The sequence below is a fragment of the Scyliorhinus torazame genome, chromosome 5, assembly GCF_047496885.1.
Source record: "Scyliorhinus torazame isolate Kashiwa2021f chromosome 5, sScyTor2.1, whole genome shotgun sequence".
NCBI classification, from domain to species: Eukaryota; Metazoa; Chordata; class Chondrichthyes; order Carcharhiniformes; family Scyliorhinidae; genus Scyliorhinus; species Scyliorhinus torazame.
This window is the reverse complement of record NC_092711.1, coordinates 183,973,571-183,992,687: the sequence shown is the minus strand read 5'-3', so window position 1 is coordinate 183,992,687 and position 19,117 is coordinate 183,973,571. Positions and strand designations below refer to the sequence as shown.

The 19,117-nt window shown below is 44.6% G+C and overlaps 2 protein-coding genes across 12 annotated transcripts in view; one reads left to right on the top strand and one right to left on the bottom strand.

Moving 5' to 3' along the window:
- Positions 1–9,429: 9,429 nt before the first annotated feature.
- LOC140420788 (uncharacterized) overlaps positions 9,430–19,117 on the bottom strand; it is a 117,112-nt gene continuing 107,424 nt past the window's right edge. For 4 of the 7 annotated variants that reach the window (XM_072504802.1, XM_072504805.1, XM_072504803.1 and 1 more), the window contains 2 exons: positions 16,579–16,910; positions 9,430–14,483 (listed from right to left, as the gene is read on the bottom strand). In XM_072504802.1, the coding sequence (XP_072360903.1) occupies positions 13,277–14,389 (1,113 nt within the window). In that variant the 5' untranslated portion in view covers positions 14,390–14,483; positions 16,579–16,910 and the 3' untranslated portion in view covers positions 9,430–13,276. Of the gene's footprint in view, positions 14,484–16,578; positions 16,911–17,240; positions 17,331–19,117 lie in introns of those variants that run through there. The other 3 variants (XM_072504804.1, XM_072504808.1, XM_072504807.1) reach the window with 3 other exon arrangements.
- The window catches only part of LOC140420792 (uncharacterized), a 56,709-nt gene continuing 54,884 nt past the window's right edge, over positions 17,293–19,117 (top strand). For 2 of the 5 annotated variants that reach the window (XR_011946569.1, XR_011946568.1), the window contains exon 1: positions 17,471–18,398. The gene's annotated coding sequence lies outside the window, so the exon portion shown is untranslated. Of the gene's footprint in view, positions 17,434–17,470; positions 18,399–19,117 lie in introns of those variants that run through there. The other 3 variants (XM_072504816.1, XM_072504814.1, XM_072504815.1) reach the window with 3 other exon arrangements.

Genomic DNA, 19,117 nt, shown 5'->3' with positions numbered 1-19,117 from the left:
TATATGCATAAGCAATCATGTATACATTGAAAGACCTCCAACCAGCAGGTGGAAGTAGAGAACAACGACGTGACAATGTTACCTCAGGGAATTGGTAGAGGGTCTTCATAGTGGATAGTCACAATTTGTAGTAGTTCATAGATTATTTATAATAGTAGTTTTTGATAATATTCTTATGGTTATCTAACCCACGCAATTGTTCAACAATAAAAGTTTAACTAGTCAAGAACTTAGTGCCTTTATTCCAACCAGCAAAGCACCAGAACTTAACAGGCCGACCACCTTCTCTCCTCGCTTCAGTTCCACCCTCCTTCCTACCTTCCCCTCTTCATTCTTCCCTCCCATCTCTCCAGACAGTCAGACAGGCAGGTAAGCAGTAAACGCAGGAAAACACCCACTGAAACAGGTAGCAGACAGCCAGAAGAGCAGTTGAACGTTGCACCAAGCCCAACCGCTGGAAAACAGTCCAAACAGGATGAGGAGGGAATGGAATTGATGTCCCGAGGTCGAAGTCCCAAACAGAAAATGCTGCCAATAGTCAGCAAGTCAGGGTGAGTCTGTGGCCGCTTTCACCATTTGAAACCGTCACAATGCCCGACTGATTGACGGCAGCTGTGAACCAATAGCAAGAGCTGCTGGTCCTCCAACCAATCAATGTGAATGAAGAACAGAGCGTGGCTGAGAGTGGAGGATGCAAATTGTATGTAATGGTGACCAGTGGGATTGGACCGGAGTAGGTCTGGAAGTAGGAATGTTCCACATACCCCATAAAGAGACAGGCAAAACTGGGACCCATGCAAGTCCCCATAGCCAATTCTTTGGTTTGGAGGATGCGAGGCATGTTAAAGGAGACACGGTTCAGTGAGAGGACAAGTTCAGCCAGACAGAGGAGTGTTGGTGGATGGGGATTGTTTGGGCCTCTGTTCGACGAAGAAGCGGAGAGCCCTCAGGCCACCCTAGTGGGGAATGAAGGTATCGAGTGATTGGACATCCATGGTAAAGAGGAGGCAGTTAGAGGCGGGGAACTGGAAATTACCCATGGGTGGGGGTGGCAGATATTGGTTGGAGTTGTTTATAAGCCACCAAATAGTAATGGTAATGTGGGGCAGAATATTAATCAGGCGATGAGAGAAGCATGTAGCATGGGCAATACTATGAATAGGGGTGACTGCAATCTGTACATAGACTGACATCCGGTAGTGACAGGTAGAAGAAAGTCACCTGTCTTTCAGGTTGATACATACATAGAGACATAGAAGATAGGTGCAGGAGGAGGCCTTTTGGCCCTTCGAGCCTACTCCGCCATTCATCACGATCATGGCCGATCATCTAACTCAATAGCCTAATCCTGCTTTCTCCCCATAGCCTTTGATCACATTCTCTGCAACTGCCTCTTGAATATATTCAATGATTTAGCATCAACCACTTCCTGTGGTAATGAATTGCACAGGCTCACCACTGAAGAAATGTCTCCTCCTCTCTGTCCGAAATGGTTTACCCTGAATCCTCAGACTGTGACCCCTGGTTCTGGATACACCCATCAATGGTAACATCTTCTCTGCATCTCCCCTTTCTAGTCCTGTTAGAATTTTAAAAGTCTCTATGAGAGCCCCCTCATTCTTCTGAACTCCAGCGAGAACAATCCCAACCCAGACAATCTCTCCTCATATGACAGTCCCGCCATCCATGGAATCAGTCTGGTAAATCTCACACTTATGCAAATTATACTGCATCTGCCATCGATTTGCCACTCGCCCAACCTGTCTAGATCATGCTGTAGGATCCCTGCATCCTTGTCACAGTTCACCCTTCACCCTCCCACATAACTTGGTATCATCTGCAAACATTTTGTTCCCTCATCCAAATCATTAATATATAATGTGAATAGCTGCACCGATCCCTGTGGCGCCCCACTAGTTACTGCCTGCCAATTTGAAAAGAACCCATTAATTCCTGATCTTTGTTTCCTCTCTGTCAACCAGTTTTCTATCCACCTCAATACATTTCCCCCAATCCCTTGCACTTCAATTTTGCACAATTTTGTCTTATGCAGGACTTTATCAAACACCTTCTGAAAGTCCAAATATACCACATCGACTGTCTCCCCCGTGTCAATTGTACTGGTTACATCTTCAAAGAATTCCAACAGATTTGTCAAGCATGATTTCCTCTACATAAATCCATGCTGACTCTGTCTGTTCCTGCCACTGCTTTCCAAATGTTCCGCTGTAAAGACGTTGGATTGAAGAGTTTTCCCCACTACCTATGTTAGGCTTACTGGTCTATAATTCCCTACTTTCTCTCTACCTCCATTTTTGAATATTGGAGTGACGTGAGCTACCCTCCATTCTGCAGGGACTGTTACAGAGTCTATAGAATCCCGCAAGATGACCACCAATGCATTCACTATTTCCTGAGCCACCGCCTTGAGCACTCTGGGATGCAGATTCTCAGGCCCTGGTGATTTATAGAATTTACAGTGCAGAAGGAGGCCATTCGGCCCATCGGGTCTGCACCGGCCCTTGGAAAGAGAACCCTACCCAAAACCGCACCTCCACCTTATTCTGTAACCGTTTATGTATTTTCTTTTATTTCCTTTGCTTTTCCTGTACTTAATGATCTGTTGAGCAGTTCGCAGAAAAATACTTTTCACTGTACCTCGGTACACGTGACAATAAACAAATCCAATCCAATCCAATCCAACCTAGTAATCCCACCCCACCTTTTGGACAATAAGGGCAATTTAGCATGGCCAACCCACTTAACCTGCACATCTTCGGACTGTGGGAGGAAACCGGAGCAGCCGGAGGAGACCCACGCAGACACGGGGAGAACGTGCAGACTCCGCACAGACAGTGACCCAAGCCGGGAATCAAACCTGGGACCTTGGAGCTGTGATACAACTGGGCTAACCACTATGCTACCGTGCTGCCCAATCTGCCTTCCATCCCTTGGATTTTCCCTGCACCATTTCTCTACTAATGTTGATCTCCCTCAGTTCTTCCCTCTCACTAAACCTTTCATTCTACAACATTTCTGGTATCTGTTTCGTGTCCTCTTTTGTGAAGACAGAACCAAAGTACAGAACATAGAAAAGTTCAGGCCCTTTGGCCCACGATGTTGGGCCGATCACTTATCCTAATCTAAGATTAACCTATAGAACATAGAAGTGTAATTGTTTGACTGTTTCCCAGTTAAGCCTAATCTTAGCCAACCATGCTCTGTAAAATAGAACAGAAACGTTTCCAAGGGCAATGTGAAGAGGCAACTTCTCCATCTGCCCATTTGCTTCTACTTTCACCATAATGAATCCTTTTAATGGGATGACGTCTTCAGTGTACATCATCCCTCGGATCACATTTGATGGTTTTAAAGACAGATGCCGCAGTTTTTAATGATAAATTATCTCGAGTATTAGCAATACTGCTGCATCCATATCCACTTCCATTTTAATTTCATGACCTTCACATTTCAATATGCCCCAAAACATTGATCACCTTGCATTGACAAGACACCCAGTTTAAGCTCCTGTAGTAGCTCAGTTTTGCTGTCTTTTGAGCGATCTTGATCTTCAGTAATTTGTCGACATGACTAGATTGTTTACTTGTGCTGTTCTTCTTGCACCTTTTTGGTGTAGACGTTATCTGAGCCCAACACACTCTGGCAACATGGCCCTTATTGCCACAGTTCTTGCATGTATTCAATTTATTACAGCATTCCCCTGCTGAGTGTCCAACCTGTGTGTATTCACTTGCTCAGCCATGTCTTTGCCCCTTATAATGCATTCCCCTGTTTCTGTCTGTACGGGGCCTACATTTCTCTTCACTAATCTCTTTCTCTTCACATATCTATAGAAACTCTTAGTCTCAGTCTTTCTGTTCCCTGCAAGCTTCCTTTCGTACTGTACTTTCCCCTTCTTAATCAACCCCTTTGTCCTTTGCCGAATTCTAAACTGCTCCCAATCCTTTTTTTTTTTTTGGCCAATCTGTATGCTTCTTCCTTGGATCGGATGCTATTCCTAATTTCCTTTGTAAGCCATGGATTAATCCTCTTCTCCACTTTGCTTTTGTGCCAGATAGGAATGAACAGTTGCTGTAGTTCACCCATGCGTTCCCTTTTTTTAAAAAACATTTTATTGTGGTATTTTGTTGTATAGAAACAACAACAAAACAGACAAGATACATGAAACCATAAACATAGTGCAAAAACCGTTTACCTTTCGTACAGTTCTCACCCTTATTACCCCCTACTCTAACCTAAACTACTCCCCACCCCCATCTGCTGACGATTAATTTTCCACAAGGAAGTCGACGAACGGTTGCCACCTCCGTGTGAACCCGAACAGTGAACCTCTCAAGGTGAACTTAATTTTCTCCATACAGAGAAAGCTAGCCATGTCCGATAGCCAGGTCTCCAACTTCGGGGGCTTTGGGTCCCTCCATTCCAAGAGTATCTGTCTCCGGGCTACCAGGGACGCAAAGGCCAAAACATAGGCCGCTTTCTCCTGCTGGTTTCCAGGATCTTCCGACACCCCACAAATCACCACGCCTGGACCCAGCGCCACCCTTGTTTTTAAAACCTTGGACATGATGTCCGCAAACCCCTGCCAAAATCCCCGAAGCTTTGGAGATGTCCAAAACATGTGGACATGGTTCGCTGGTCCTCCCGCGCATTTTGTGCACCTGTCTTTCACCCCAAAGAATCTGCTCATCCGGGCCACTGTCATGTGAGCCCGGTGCACAACCTTAAATTTTATCAGGCTGAGCCTGGCACATGTTGCGGACGCGTACGACTCTACTTAACACGTCAGCCCATAAACCATCCTCTATTCACCTCCCAGCTCCTCCTCCCACTTACGCTTCAGCTCCTCGGTCTGCGTCTCCTCCGACCCCATATGCTCCTTATAGATGTCCGAGCCGCTCCCCTCCACTACTCACCCTCTGGAAATTACCCTATCCTGAATCCCCCTTAGCGGTAGGAGCGGGAAGGTTGCCACCTGTTTACGAAGGAAGTCCAGCACCTGCAGATATCTGAATTTGTTTCCACTCACCAGCCCAAACATTTTCTCCAGCGCCTTCATACTCGGAAAGCTCCCCTCTATGAACACATCCCCCATCCTCTCAATCCACACTCTCCACCATACCTGGTACCCCCCATCCATACTCCCCGGGGCAAACCGGTGGTTATCACAAATTGGGGCCCAGACCAATGCTCCCACTGCTCCCACATGCCACTTCCACTGGCCCCAAACTTTCAGAGCCGCCACCACCATGGGGCTGGTGGAGTACCGCGCCGGCGGGAGAGGCAGAGGCGCAGTTACCAATGCCCCCAGACTGGTGCCCTTACTTGAAGCTGCCTCCATATGCACCCACGCCGACCCCTCCCCCACCACCCACTTCCTGATCATGGCTATGTTAGCCGCCGCTGATGCGTTCCTTGAATGTTTGCCATTGCCTATCTACTGTCATCACTTTAAGTAACTCTCCCCAATCTATCAAGGCCAACCCATGCCTCATATCTTCATAGTTCCCTTTATTAAGATTCAACACCCTAGTCTCCGAATCAACTACTTCACTCTCCATCTTAATAAAAAATTCTATCATGTTTTGGTCGCTCATTCCCAAGGGATCTCGCACAGCCAGATTGGCAATGATTCCCTTCTCATTACACAGTACCCAGTGTAAGATGGCCTGCTCTCTAGTTGGTTCCTCCACATATTGGCCAAGAAAACCATCCCGTGTACACTCCAGGAATTCCTCCTCTACGGCATTGTGGCTAATTTGATTTGCCCAATCTATGTGAAGATTAAAATCACCCATGATCACCGATATTCCCTTATTGCATGCATCTCTAATTTCATGTTTAATGCCATTCCAAACATCACCAGTGCAGTTTGGGGGTCTATATATGGCACCCACTAATGTTTTTTGAGAGTATTTCTCAACTCTACCCATACAGACTCCACATTGTCAGAGCTAATATCCTTTCTCACTATTGTGTTAATTTCCTCTTTAACCAGCAGTGCCATGCCACCACCTTTTCTTTTATGCAGTCCTCCCTCAATACTGAAAACCCTGGGATACTCAGTTCCCATCCCTGGTCACCCTGCAGCCATTTATCCGTAATCCCAATTATATAATACCCATTTATATCTATCTGTACAATTAGTTCATCCACTTTTTGCAAATGCTCTGTGCATTAAGGCACAGAGCCTTTAATTGTGTCTTGATTCCAATATTTTTCTCTTTTGCCCTGCTTGAATTTTGCCCTTGGTTTCTCCACCTATCACTCTTCTTATTCACTTTTCTACCTTTTGTTTTTGTCCTTGCTCCCTCTTTCTCAGACTTCTTGCATAGGTTCCCATCTCCCTGGCATATTAGTTTAAACTCTTCCCATCTGCTCTAGCTAAAAGCCCCCATCGGACAACAGTTCCAGTATTGCCCAGGTGTAACCCGTCCAGTTTGTACAGGTCCCACCTCCCCAGAACCGGTCCTAATTCCCCAGGAATCTGAAACCCTCCCCCTGACACCATCTCTTCAGCCACGTATTCATCCTATATATCCTGTCATTTCTTCTCTGACTAGCACATGGCACCGGGAGTAATGCTGAGATCACTACCTCTGAGGTCCGATTTCTTAACTTCCTTCCTAGCTCCCTGTAGGGGAGGGGCTGCAAGTGGGACTTTCTGATTTGGGTTTTTTATTCTTCAAGGGTAGGGATTTGTAAATGGTATTTTGGTTGTATGGGTTTGTTTATTTTGTGTTTTATGGAATGAAAACTTTACTGAAAATACTTTCAAGAACCACCTCAATGGTTAAACCAAGTGAGCACTAATGCTGAGAAGCCGGATTTCTGGAGTGTGTTAGGGATGGATTTCTAGAGCTGTTTGTTGAGAAGCCAACTAGAGGACAGGCTATGCTTGACAAAAAAAATCATAATCGAGTTGTAAACAAGCCTTTAGACATGAGTGAGCACAATATGACTGAATTTTTCATTAAGTTTGAAAATGACAAAGTTCAATCTGAAGCCAAGGTGTTAAAGAAAGTTGAATAAAGGAAAGTCTGAAGGCATGAGGGACACATTGACTGAAGTGGATTGGGAAAATATTGAAAGGTATGACTGCAGATAGGCAATGGACTGTCTTCAAAGAACATAATGTACATCATCTATCCATTCCTTCAGGGTGCAAAAACATGAAAAAGCCAGTCAACTGTGGTTGACAGAGGAAGTGAAGGATTGTATAAGATGAAAAGAAAAGGCTTTTGAAATTGCCAGAAATAGTAGTAAACCAGAGGATTGGGAGGCTTTTCGAATACAGCAAAGGATGGCCAAGAATCCGAGAACGGAACATGAATGCAATCTAGCAAAAAACATAAAAATGGACTGTACAAGTTTTTATAGGTATGTCTAATTATAGAATCCTTACAGTGCAAAAGGGGGTCCTTCAGCCCATCGAGTCTGCACAGACTCTTCGCAAAACCACCCTACCATGCCCAATCCCTCGCCCTGTTTCTGAAATGCCACCCTAACGGGCAATTTAGCATGGCCAATCCACCTTACCAGCACATTTTTGGACAGTGGGACGAAATCGGGGCATCCGGATGAGACCAGTCAGCCGAGGTTGGAATTGAATTTGGGCGCCTGGCGCTGAGAGGGAGCAGTGCTAACCACTGTGCTACTATGCCACCCAAAGCATTTGGCTAAGGCAAATGTGGGTCCATTACAAGCAGCATCAGGAGAATTCATAATGGGGAATAGAGCAGTGGCAGAAAAGCTAAATGATTATTTTTGTGTCTGTTTTCACTAAGGAAGATACAGGAAATCTCCTAGATGTGGTGATCCAAGGGATCGGGGAGAATGTGGAGTTGAAGGAAATTAGTATACGTAAGATGTATTAGAGACAATAATGGCACTGAAAACTGAAAAGTCACCGGGACCTGATATTGTGCATCCCAGAGTGTTGAAAGAGGTTGCTATAGAGATAGTGGATGCATTGGTCATCATTTTCAAAAATTCAATAGATTCAATGTGGTTGTTAGCACTGCTGCCTCACAGCACTGAGGACCCGGGTTCGATCACAGCCCAGGTCACTCTGTCAGTGTGAAGTTTGCACCGTGTCTGCTTATGTCTCATCCCCATAACCCAAAGATGTGTAGGGTAGGTGGATTGGCCATGCTAAATTGCCCATTAATTGGAATTTTTTTAAAGAATTCTATAGGTTCTGTCCCTGACGAATGGAAGGTAGAAAATGTCACTCCCCTATTTAACAAGGGGGGGGGGAGACAGAAAACAGGGAACTACATACCTGTTAGCCATCCATCAATGGCCGGGAAAATGCTTGAATTTATTATAAAGGATGTGATAAATAAACATTTGGACTGAGTGGGCAGAATCAGCATGGACTTACGAATGGGAAATCATGTTAAGACAAATTTGTTGGGTGCTTTTTGAAGATTTTTTAAAATTGATAAGAGTTGAAGGGCGTTGTGTATTTGGATTTTCAGAAGCCTTTTAATACAGTCCCCCACAGGATGTTGATCAACAAAATAAAAGCACATGTGCTAGGAGGGAACATACCGGCATGGATTGAGAATTGGCTAACAGGCAAAAAACTGAGAGCAGGAATAAATGGGTCATTCTCACGGTGGGAGGCTGTGGCTAGTGGATATTGCAGGGATCAATACTTGGGCCCCAGCTGTTCACAATATATCAACGATTTGGATGTGGAGATCAAATGTAATATTTCCAAGTTTGCTGATGATACAATGCTAGACTGAAATGTGTGTTGTGAGGAAGATATAAAGTGGCTACAGGAGGATCTGGACAGAATCAGTGAATGAGCAGGGACACGGCAGGTGGAATATAATGTGGAAAAATGGGAGATAATCCATTTTGGTAAAATGAATAGACATGCAGAGTATTTCCTAAATGATAGGAAATCAGACAGTTGGTGGCACGATGGCTCATTGGTTAGCACTGCTGCCTCACAGCATCGAGGACACGGGATCGGTCCTGGCCCCACGTCACTGCCCGTGTGGAGTTTGCTCATTATCCCCATGTCGGCGTGGGTCTCACCCGCACAACCCAAAGACATGCAGAGTAGGTGGATCTGCCATGCTGAATTACCCCTTAATTAGAAGAAAAAAAATGGGTACTCAAAATTTTTTTTTTAAATCAGAAAGTGTACATGTACAAAGGGACTTGGGCATCCTTGTCCATGAGTCATTGAAGGCTAGCATGCAGGTGCAGCAAATCACTAATCTTTGTGTGACAGCCATTTTGTCGCGTGAATCGTTATTATTTAGTATAGCAAACTAAAATGGTCCCAACACATTTTGAACTAATCTTGAAGTCATTTTGAAAACTCAACCAATTATGGCATTATGAGAAACAAGCCAGTTTAGTCAAATAACAAGCGTTAATCGTGAGGTAATTAAAGAATAAAAATTTAATCGATTGATGTATTGCTAAGGTTGGTAATGTGACTTGGAACACAAAATCTGTGATAGAACATAGAACGATACAGCGCAGTACAGGCCCTTCAGCCCACGATGTTGCACCGAAACAAAAGCCATCTAACCTACACCTAACATTTAACCATGTGTTAGGTTTTATAATTACACATATTATGGCTATTGCCAACAACTTGCCTAAGATGAGCTTACAACATCTTTTAAGTATAAAGTTAAGGGTTCAAGAAGCCATTTTGTTATCCACCTTTGGGGTGATCACTTTTTCAGCCTGGTCTACGAAGGGAGCGATGGAAAGTCTGTTCAATTGTTAAAAGTTATACTTTCTCCTCTTACTGCTAATTGGTAATAATTACTGTTAATTGACACTTTACTGTTGATCGTTCTGACGAGTTACCTTCCTACCATCAATGGTTAAATAAGTCATTTGAATTCACGTGAAATGAATTGCATCAATAGTTTCTTTTCATTTCTTAAATGTTGTAGGAATCTCCAATCCAAATCTTTATTATTGGGTCAGGAAACCTTAGTTTTCACACATTGAGCATGGACACTGCAGAAACACCTGCACCTCTTTCAATATTGATTTTCTTATCTCAAGAGCTTTCGAAATGGCAATGGGCAATGACTTCCAAGGGAGAAGACTCAGGATTATTTCTGCACAGAAGGAAATCATTACTAACTGGGCAACTCTTTGATAAAAGCTTATTCAGGCGTGATGGCTCAAATGGCCTCCTAATGGACAGCATGGTAGAACAGTGGTTAGCACTGTTGCATCCCATACTGTTTGTATGGAGCCTGCACATTTTCCCTGTGTCTGTGTGGGTTTCCTCCAGGTGATGCGGTTTCCTCCCACAAGTCCTGAAAAACCTGCTGTTCAGTGAATTGGACATTCTGAGTTCGCCCTCTGTATACCCAAACAGCTGCCGGAATGTGGTGACTTGTGGCTTTTCACAGTAACTTCATTGCAGTGTTAATGTAAGCCTATTTGTGACAGTAAAAAGATTATTATTAAAAGATTATTATAGCTATGACATTGTACAATTCCATTGCTAGATCAATGCCTCTACAGAATTCCGAAATATCCCAGCCCAATTCTATTTATGAAAAACAAGCAGCGGAATTCTCCATCGATGGGATCCTCTGATCTGCTGGCAGCGCACCCACGCCGGCGGGTTTCCCAACGGCGTATGGTAGCCACAGTGGAAACCCCCATTGGTTGGCTGCGGGAAGAGAATCCCGCTGCCGGTGGGTGCATGCCGCGCCAGAAAATGCGGCTGGCGGACCGGAGAATCCCACCCAAGATCCTGAAGTTCAATATAGCTACAGTTTGTCATTCTCGCGAGATCACTTTAATTGCAGTGAAAGAGAAAATGCTGGAAAATCTCAGCAAGTCTGGCAGCATCTGAAGGGAGAGAAAAGGGCTAACGTTTCGAGTCTGATGACTCTTTGTCAAAGCTGTCAAACTTTGATTGCAGTGTAGTATTTCTGTAGTGTAGTGGAAGTGTGATAGTTATTATCATGTTCACTTCACATGGGAATGGCTCAGAACGAAGCAGAAATATTGATAAACCCCTGTCCGTGTGGAGTTTGCACATTCTCCCATGTCTGCGCTGTCTCACACCCGGAATCCAAAGATGCGCAGGGTAGGTGGATTGGCCACGCTAAATTGCCCCTAAATTGGGGGAAAAAAGTTATTGGGTACTCTAAATTTATTTTTAAAAAGAAATATTGATAAAACTTTTTATTACAGTGAGATGTTCAAGTTTCTTGTTGCACATTAACAGATTACACTGTACATTTCCTCTTCCCCTCTACAGTTCTGTAACACTCAGACTCAGGAGAATGTCCTTTCACTGACTCCGGTTTCCAGCTCTGACAGTTCTCTCAAACCTTCACATTCCGACTGATTGCAGTAGCTTTTTATCAGATTATGAAAGGTCCCTGCAGCACCACCTCCATCAATAACTGTTGCTCAAAGCCACATTTCAGATGGGGAAACAAGCTCATCAATGATTCTCTCTTCCCCAGCTCCACAGTGAGTGAGACAGGGACAAGCAGCAGATTTTACCCCAATCACCCACTTCCAGCAGAAAGCGGTGACAGCAGCTTCAATCAGTGGATTACTACCCATCCCTGGGACACAAGATACTCCAACCCGGGTCAAACCTTCCAATACACCGAGCACAGGCTCAGAAATTGCAGGAAAGGGTGGCATGCGGCGCAGTGGTTAGCACTGGGACTGCGGCGCTGAGGACCTGGGTTCGAATCCCTGCCCTGGGTCACTGTCCGTGTGGAGTTTGCACATTCTCCCCATGTCTGCGTGGGTTTCATCCCCACAACCCAAAGATGTGCAGGTTAGGTGGATTGTCCACGCTAAATTGCCCCTTAACTGGGAAAGAAAAATAATTGGGTATTCTAAATTTTTTTTAAAAAGGAAAATGCAGGAAGATTATATCCCACTCACTAACCCTCCGAGCAGCATTTACACAATACCCGAGTGGGTAAAACTGTCTTTGAGCTTCAATCGGGAAACCTCGTCTGATACAACTTCTGGAAACTTGTTCCTCATGTGTGAAAGGGGCTAAAATCCTTTTTAATTTGATAACGGCTGCAGCAGATTCTTCATCCCCTTAGAACCTGTTTCGGCAAACTTTTAAAATATAGCCCACAAAATGAGAAGCGGTAAAATTCATGACACACAGATGAAACAAAATGATGAAAGTGTTGACAATCTCTGAACAGACAGTGGTATTTTTACTACAGGCTCAGCCACAACAGGTCACTTACTTAATACCTGTCGCAGGGAAAATGTTAAAGTTTATTAATGAAGACATTATAACACGGCACGTGGATGAGCTCAAGGTCATCAGGCAGAGTCAACGTAGTTTTGTGAAAGGGCAATCATGACTAACCAACTTATTGGACTTCTTTGAGGAAGAAACATGTGCTGTTGATAGGAGGGAACTGGTGCTGCACTTAGATTTTCAGAAGCCATTTGCAGAAGACATTTGATAAGGTGTCACATCAAAGGCTATTGCGGAAAATATGAGTTCAAGGTATTGGGGTAACATATTGGAGTGGAGTGGACAGGAAACAGTCGGCATAAATGAGCATTTTCTGGACGGCAAGATGTAGCAAGCAGAGTTCCAGAGGGATCAGTGTTGGGGTCTCAACGGTTTATAATTGATATTAATCATTTGGATGAAGGGGCCAACGGTATGGTTGCTAAATTTGAGGTTTATTCCTGTAACAGGAACAGATCCCAATGAAAATCGTTCAATCCTGGATTTGATCAAACTAACATCCAATCAGTGTAGTTTCTTGTGAACTTGCTGCTGTGTCACCAGGGTGGGTGACTTTGTGAATCCTTTCCCATGCTTAGACCAGTTGAATAATGTCTCTCCAGTGTAAATTTCCTGATGTACATTGAGCTGAAATGATCGCCTGAACCCAATCCCAGTGAGACCACCTGAACTGTCTCGTCCAAGTGTGAACATATTGATAGGACATCAGGGGCTTGGAACATTTATAGCATTTCCCAGAGTCTGGGCAATGAAAAGGTCTCTTGTCAGCACAAACAATTTGGTGTGTCTCCAAGTCGGATAAATTAAAGAAACCCTGAAAGCACCCGGAGAAGATGAAATATCTCACCCAAGCATGTGTGTGCTGGTGTACAGGGAGCTGAAATGATTGCCTGAACCTAGTCCCACAGTGAAAGCGCCGAAATGGTTTCTCATCAATGTGTACACGGTGATGGGACATCAGTTCCCCAGATCTTATAGATCTTCTCACAGTGTTGACATTTAAATAGGTCTCTTGTTGGTGTGAACATGTTGATGGGACATCAGGTTCCAGGAACTTTTAAAACACTTCCCACAGTCTGAGCATTTAAAAGGTCTCTCCTCAGAGTGAACTTGCTGGTGTTTCAGCAGCTGGCATAGCTGAGTGAATCCCTTCCCACAATTGGAGCAGGTGAATGGCCTCTCCCCAGTGTGACTGCGCCGATGTCTTTGAAGGTCAGATGGATAATTGAATCGCTTCCCACAGTCCCCACATTTCCACGGTTTTTCCCTAGATTGACTGTGTTTCTGAGTTAGAAAATCCTTTTCTACACTCAGAGCGGGTTTCTCCCTGGTGTGAATTTGCTGATGTGCAGTGAGTTCAGATGATCGCTTGAACCCCGTTCCACAGTGCGAGCACCTGAACGGTCTCTCCTCAGTGTGAACTCGTTGATGGGACATCAGTTCACTGGAACGTTTATAGCAATTTCCACAGTCTGGGCACTGAAAAGGTTTCTCGTTAGTGTGAACTCGCTGGTGAGTCAACAGGGAAGATGAATCAATGAATCCCTTTCTACACTGGGAACACTTGAACGGCCTTTCCCCAGTGTGAATTCTCTGGTGTCTCACCAGACTAGATAACCGATTGAATCCCTTCCTACACTCGGAACAGTTGAACGATTGCTCTCCAGTGTGAAGTCGCTCGTGTCTCAACAGGTTGGCCAACTGAGTGAATGCCGTCTTGCACTCAGAGCAGGTGTACGGCCTCTTGCCAGTGTGAACTCGCTGGTGTTTTATCAGGCTGGATGAGGTAGTGAATTCCTTCCCACACTCGGAGCAGGAGAACGGCCTCTCCTGAGTGTGAACTCGCTGGTGTGTCACTAGATTGGATTTTTGACTGAATCTCGTCCCACAAACAGAGCAAGGGAATGGTCGCTCTCCGGTGTGACTGCGTCGATGAATTGCCAGTGATGAAGGGGCATTGAATCCCTTCCCACAATCCTCACACTTCCATGAATTCTTCTCATTGTGACGGCATTTATGTTTCAACAGACCAGATGATCTTCTGTATCCTTGTCCACACACAGAACATGTATATGGTTTCTCCCCACTGTGAACAGTGCTTTTCCCTTTCATGTTCAAAATCCAATGAATTTCAGGTTACGATAAATTGGTCGACTGTGGTGTTTTGTTTCAGTTTCCCGACTGCAAATCCTCCCCTTCGAAGACCCTGTGTAAGTGATTTAAAACAGATAAAAAAGGTGTGAGAGAAAACCCACAAAAACAGAAAGAAAGGTTGTGCAATTGATCTGAATGAATTCAGTAATTTATGGGGCCAGCACTCAGACAAAGTGACCACTAAAGCTGCTGAACTGTTGTAAAAACCCAACAGGCTTACTAATGTCCTTCAGGGAAGGGAACCTGCCACCTGGTCTGAATCTACACAAAACTCAAGCTTTGATGTGAGGAGAAAAGCTGGGAGAGGTGGGCAGTGGTGAGTCAACACCTGGAGTACTGTGCAGTTTTAGGTCCTTATATGAGGAAAGATGTAGTGACATTGGGGGCATTCAGTGGAGGTTCATGAGGTTGATTCTAGAGATGAGGGGTTTGTCGTTTGAAGAGAGATTGAACTCTTTAGGCCTTTACTCTCTGGAGTTTAGAAGAATGAGAGATCATCAAATTGAGGTATACAAGATGATCAAGGCATGGAAAAAGTAGACATGGAGCAGATGCTTCCTCTTGTGGGGTATTCTAGAACAAGAGGTCATAGTTTTAGGATAAGAGGTAGCAAATTTATAACAGAGTTGAGGAGAAACTACTTCTCCCAAAGGATTGTGAATCTGTGGAATTCGCTACACCAGAGTGCAATGGATACTGGGACAGTGGATAAATTTGAGGAATTAGGCAGATTTTTAATTGGCAATGTGTTGAAGGGTTATGGAGAACGGGCAGGACAGTGGAGTTAAGGCCAGGATGAAATGAGACATGATCGAATGGGCCAAATGGCCTAATTTTACTCCTGTATCTTACAAACTTATGACTGGAAGGGGTGAAGATCAGGATTTTATGTTTCTACAACTGGACACAATGTCCCAAAACTGCAACCTCAACCAAAAGGATCAGCTTTGCGCATGTATGTGAAAACATCATTTCCATGTCACACGCCATCCTGACATGTATGACATCTACTACTGGATGAGCAGAAATTTCCACGATTTAAATACTGGGAAGACAAAAGGCTTTGTTTTTAGTCGCCACTACAAACCCCACTCCCTAGACACTGACTCCATTCCTCTCCCTGGCACCTGTCTGACGCTGAACCACACTGTTCGCGATCATGATGAAATATCTCTTTTTAAAAATTCATTTATGGGATGTGGGTCGCTCTGTCTAGGCCAGCATTTATTGTCCCACCCATTCCTGATTGCTCTTGAGAAGGTGGTGGTGAGCTGTCTTCTTGAATGGCTGCAGTCCATGTGGTGCAAGTACACCCATAATCTGTGAGGGGACTGAGACTTCACAGTGTATATTTTTCAGAAAATGCATATAGATTTCCTTATCGATTTTTCAAAACTTTTAAAGTTTCTGGACAAAATCCATGTTAAAATGGCTGAATCTATATCGATCTGTGACCCCGGTCAAAAGGAACTAGCGAAGAAATTTGCACCTAGTTATTTTTGAGGAGACACGAATGAAACATTGTTTGTTGCAAATAATAAATTCAAAGAACAATACAACGGTCACCAAAAAGGAAATGCTGGAAAATCTCAGGTCTGGCAGCGTAATCTGTCGGGAGAGAAATGAGCTAATGTTTAGAGTCCAGGTGACCCTTTGTCAAAGCTTTGACAAAGGATCATCTGGACTCGAAACATTAGCTCTTTTCTCTCCCTACAGATGCGGCCAGACCTGCTGAGATTTTCCAGCATTTTATTTTTGGTTTCAGATTCCAGTATCTGCAGTAATTTGCTTTTAATACAACGGTCATCTTAATTTGCTAAAACAGTGTGTCCAGCTGGAGTCTTCTGATCTGCTAAGGAAGAAGGCTTTGCCATCTTCCTTTCAATCATTAAAGGTTAAAACATTTAACCAGATGGGCATACACCCCTTTTGTCAAAGACACTGTCAAGAGTTGAGGGTCATGTGACATGGGCACCTGGATTGTGTAACCAGTAATATTTCCTTGCTGGACTGAAAAATCTCAGTCTGCTATTTTAACATCAACAAGTGTAAAACATAGAAAAGGAGTTCTGCTCAGATTCAATACCTGGCCTATTACTGCTGGACATTATGTCTATCACCTATGGAAGTGATTAATCTCCGCATACCTATCACATGGTGTGAAGTCAACTCCTCCGGGAAACTGAAATATACAGCATCAATTTTGTGTCATCTGCAAATTTAGCCAGCATGGATTCGCTCCTCTCATCTCAGCCACTGACGTGAATTGTAAAAGGTTGAGGTCCAGCACAGACCAGGACACGACTCCACTTGTTCGACCCTGCCAATCTAATTGTTCTTTTCAAATCCCTCTTTGACGTTGCTCTTCCCTCTTTCCAGTCACACAGATGTTTGAATCTTTTTCCACAGTGGCTCTGTTCAGTTTTGATCTGATGTTTGGTTTAGGATTTCCGCTGTAAAATCCGGATCTTCAAAGACCCTTTAAAGCAAACATCACTGTCAGTGCGGGTTAGAAATTGAGAAGAGGCATACATTTTCCTTAGTTTGAGTTTTGTGTGTGCAAATGGCCCCCTTCTAAGCGCCTGTAAAAGGAGATTCCAAAACAAATTCACGGTCCTTTCCTCCTGCTGGAGCAGGATGACCGCGCATGCGCCTTGTCCCATATAAAGATGGCGGCCGTGTTCAGGCAGAAGCTGCCGCGGCCCCGTTTGGTGCGATCGCGGGACCGGCTGGGTTCTTATTCATTTTTTTCGGCGACCATTGGGTCTTTGTGAAAGTATCTCAACCAGGCCGCCGCCGCCTCCATTACCTGACTGCAAGCGGTCGTTTTACTGCAATCGCGGAGTTGAAATGGCCACCTTCCAACTGCTGCTGCAGCCACGCTACGCATGCGCCTGCCGAAGTCAACACTGCACATGCCCAATTTGCAACATACAACTGCGCTTGTGCGGACCGCCTTTCAGGTGAAGATTGGTCACTTTCTGACTTGCTGTGAACGCTGGGTAAGTCTCCTGGGATTCAAAGGCAATGTTACCTACCACAAAATTATGTTATATGATATGATTGGGTGGCACAGTGGTTAGCACTGCCGCCTCACAGCTCCAGAGACCTGGGTTCAATTCCGGCCTCAGTTGACTGTGTGGAGTTTGCACTTTCTCCCTGTGTCTGTGTGGGTTTCCTCCCACCGTCCAAAGTGCAGGTTAGGTGTGATAATATACACACAAGTATATGATGGTGCACAGACAGACTGAGTGACACAAAGGATGACCAATGAACAAACAGAACACAGCAGCCAATCACCAGACAGGACACGGCCACTATATAACCAGGGGGCATTGATTTTCCCGCGCTCTCGGGATGCAGCCTCTGAGACAGTCAGAGCCTGTGACCAACAACTAGAACATCCACCATGTGGTAGTAAGATATTCTGGTTAGGTTAGCCTCAGGTCTCCAGTCAAGTCCGCATAGTGTCAACCCACAGTTCAAGCATGTTTAATAGTTGAGAGTTTAATAAAATAGAGTTGCATTTCTTCAAGTGTTGGAAGCCTGTCTCTCTCTCTGCTACAGTAAATGCAGTCCTCGCAGACCCAGCTTACCCAACACATAATGGTTCCAGTGAGTTATGTTTGAGTTTGACGGACTCACCTTGAGATAGTCTGCCTTCGATCAGCCATCCGATAACATGGACAGCGTCCGCCCTCCCCCGCCGCTCCGCATCTGATTTTTAAGCAGAAGTTTCAGCTGTATCTTGAAGCCATCGACCTCGAGGCTGCATCGGATAGTAGAAAGATTGCCCTCTTCCTTTCTACAGCCGGAGACCACGCTATCCACATTTTTAACTCCCTCACCTTTGCTGAAGGTGAGGACAAGACAAAGTTCAAAACAGTCCTACTGAAGTTCGACAGCCACTGTGACATCAAAGTCAACGAGAGCTTTGAACGCTATGTGTCCCAGCAGAGGCTTCAGGGTAAGGATGAACCTTTTCAGTCCTTCTTAACGCATCTCCGTAACCTCGCGCACGAACAGACTCAAAAACAGCTTCTTCCCCACTGTCACCATAACAAATGTGATATAAAATAGTTACTTTACAGATATTAGTTACTGTAATGTAGAGATAGGCCAGTCTCATTCTGGTGAGTTCACAGACAAAGCATTTCAGACCGCATGGCAAAGCAAGGAGGAGGTGTGTCCACCAAAGGAGGAGAAAAGGATCCTGGGTTAGAAGGGGGCCAGAGGAAGGGATGAGAAGTGAGCCAATCAGAATGTATGACCAGGTCAGGAGGGGCATAGGATGACCTATGGGAATCGTGTATGTGAAACATGATACCATTTGAATTGATTTGCAGAAATCCCTTTGTCTCTTTGTTCATTCGCTTTCCGGGGTGTAGGAGACTGGATGTGTCCTATGCTTCTGTGAAATGAATCCGGCTTGCAAGCCAAATAAAATAACTAATGCTGTACCTGCAAATCCATCTCGACTTTTATTGAGGCCAGACTGACGGGTAAAGAAATTTGTATTTTGTCATTTGGTGCCGGAAACCTGGGATTTCTCAAGACGGTTCTGACCAACCGCGAAATCAGAATTAGACTGATTATGAACAGGGAGAGTGGGAAGAAGGGGCCCACAATGTATAGCTGGAAAATGACCGCGCATTGCTTTTTCCCCTCTTCTTATCGTCTGATTAG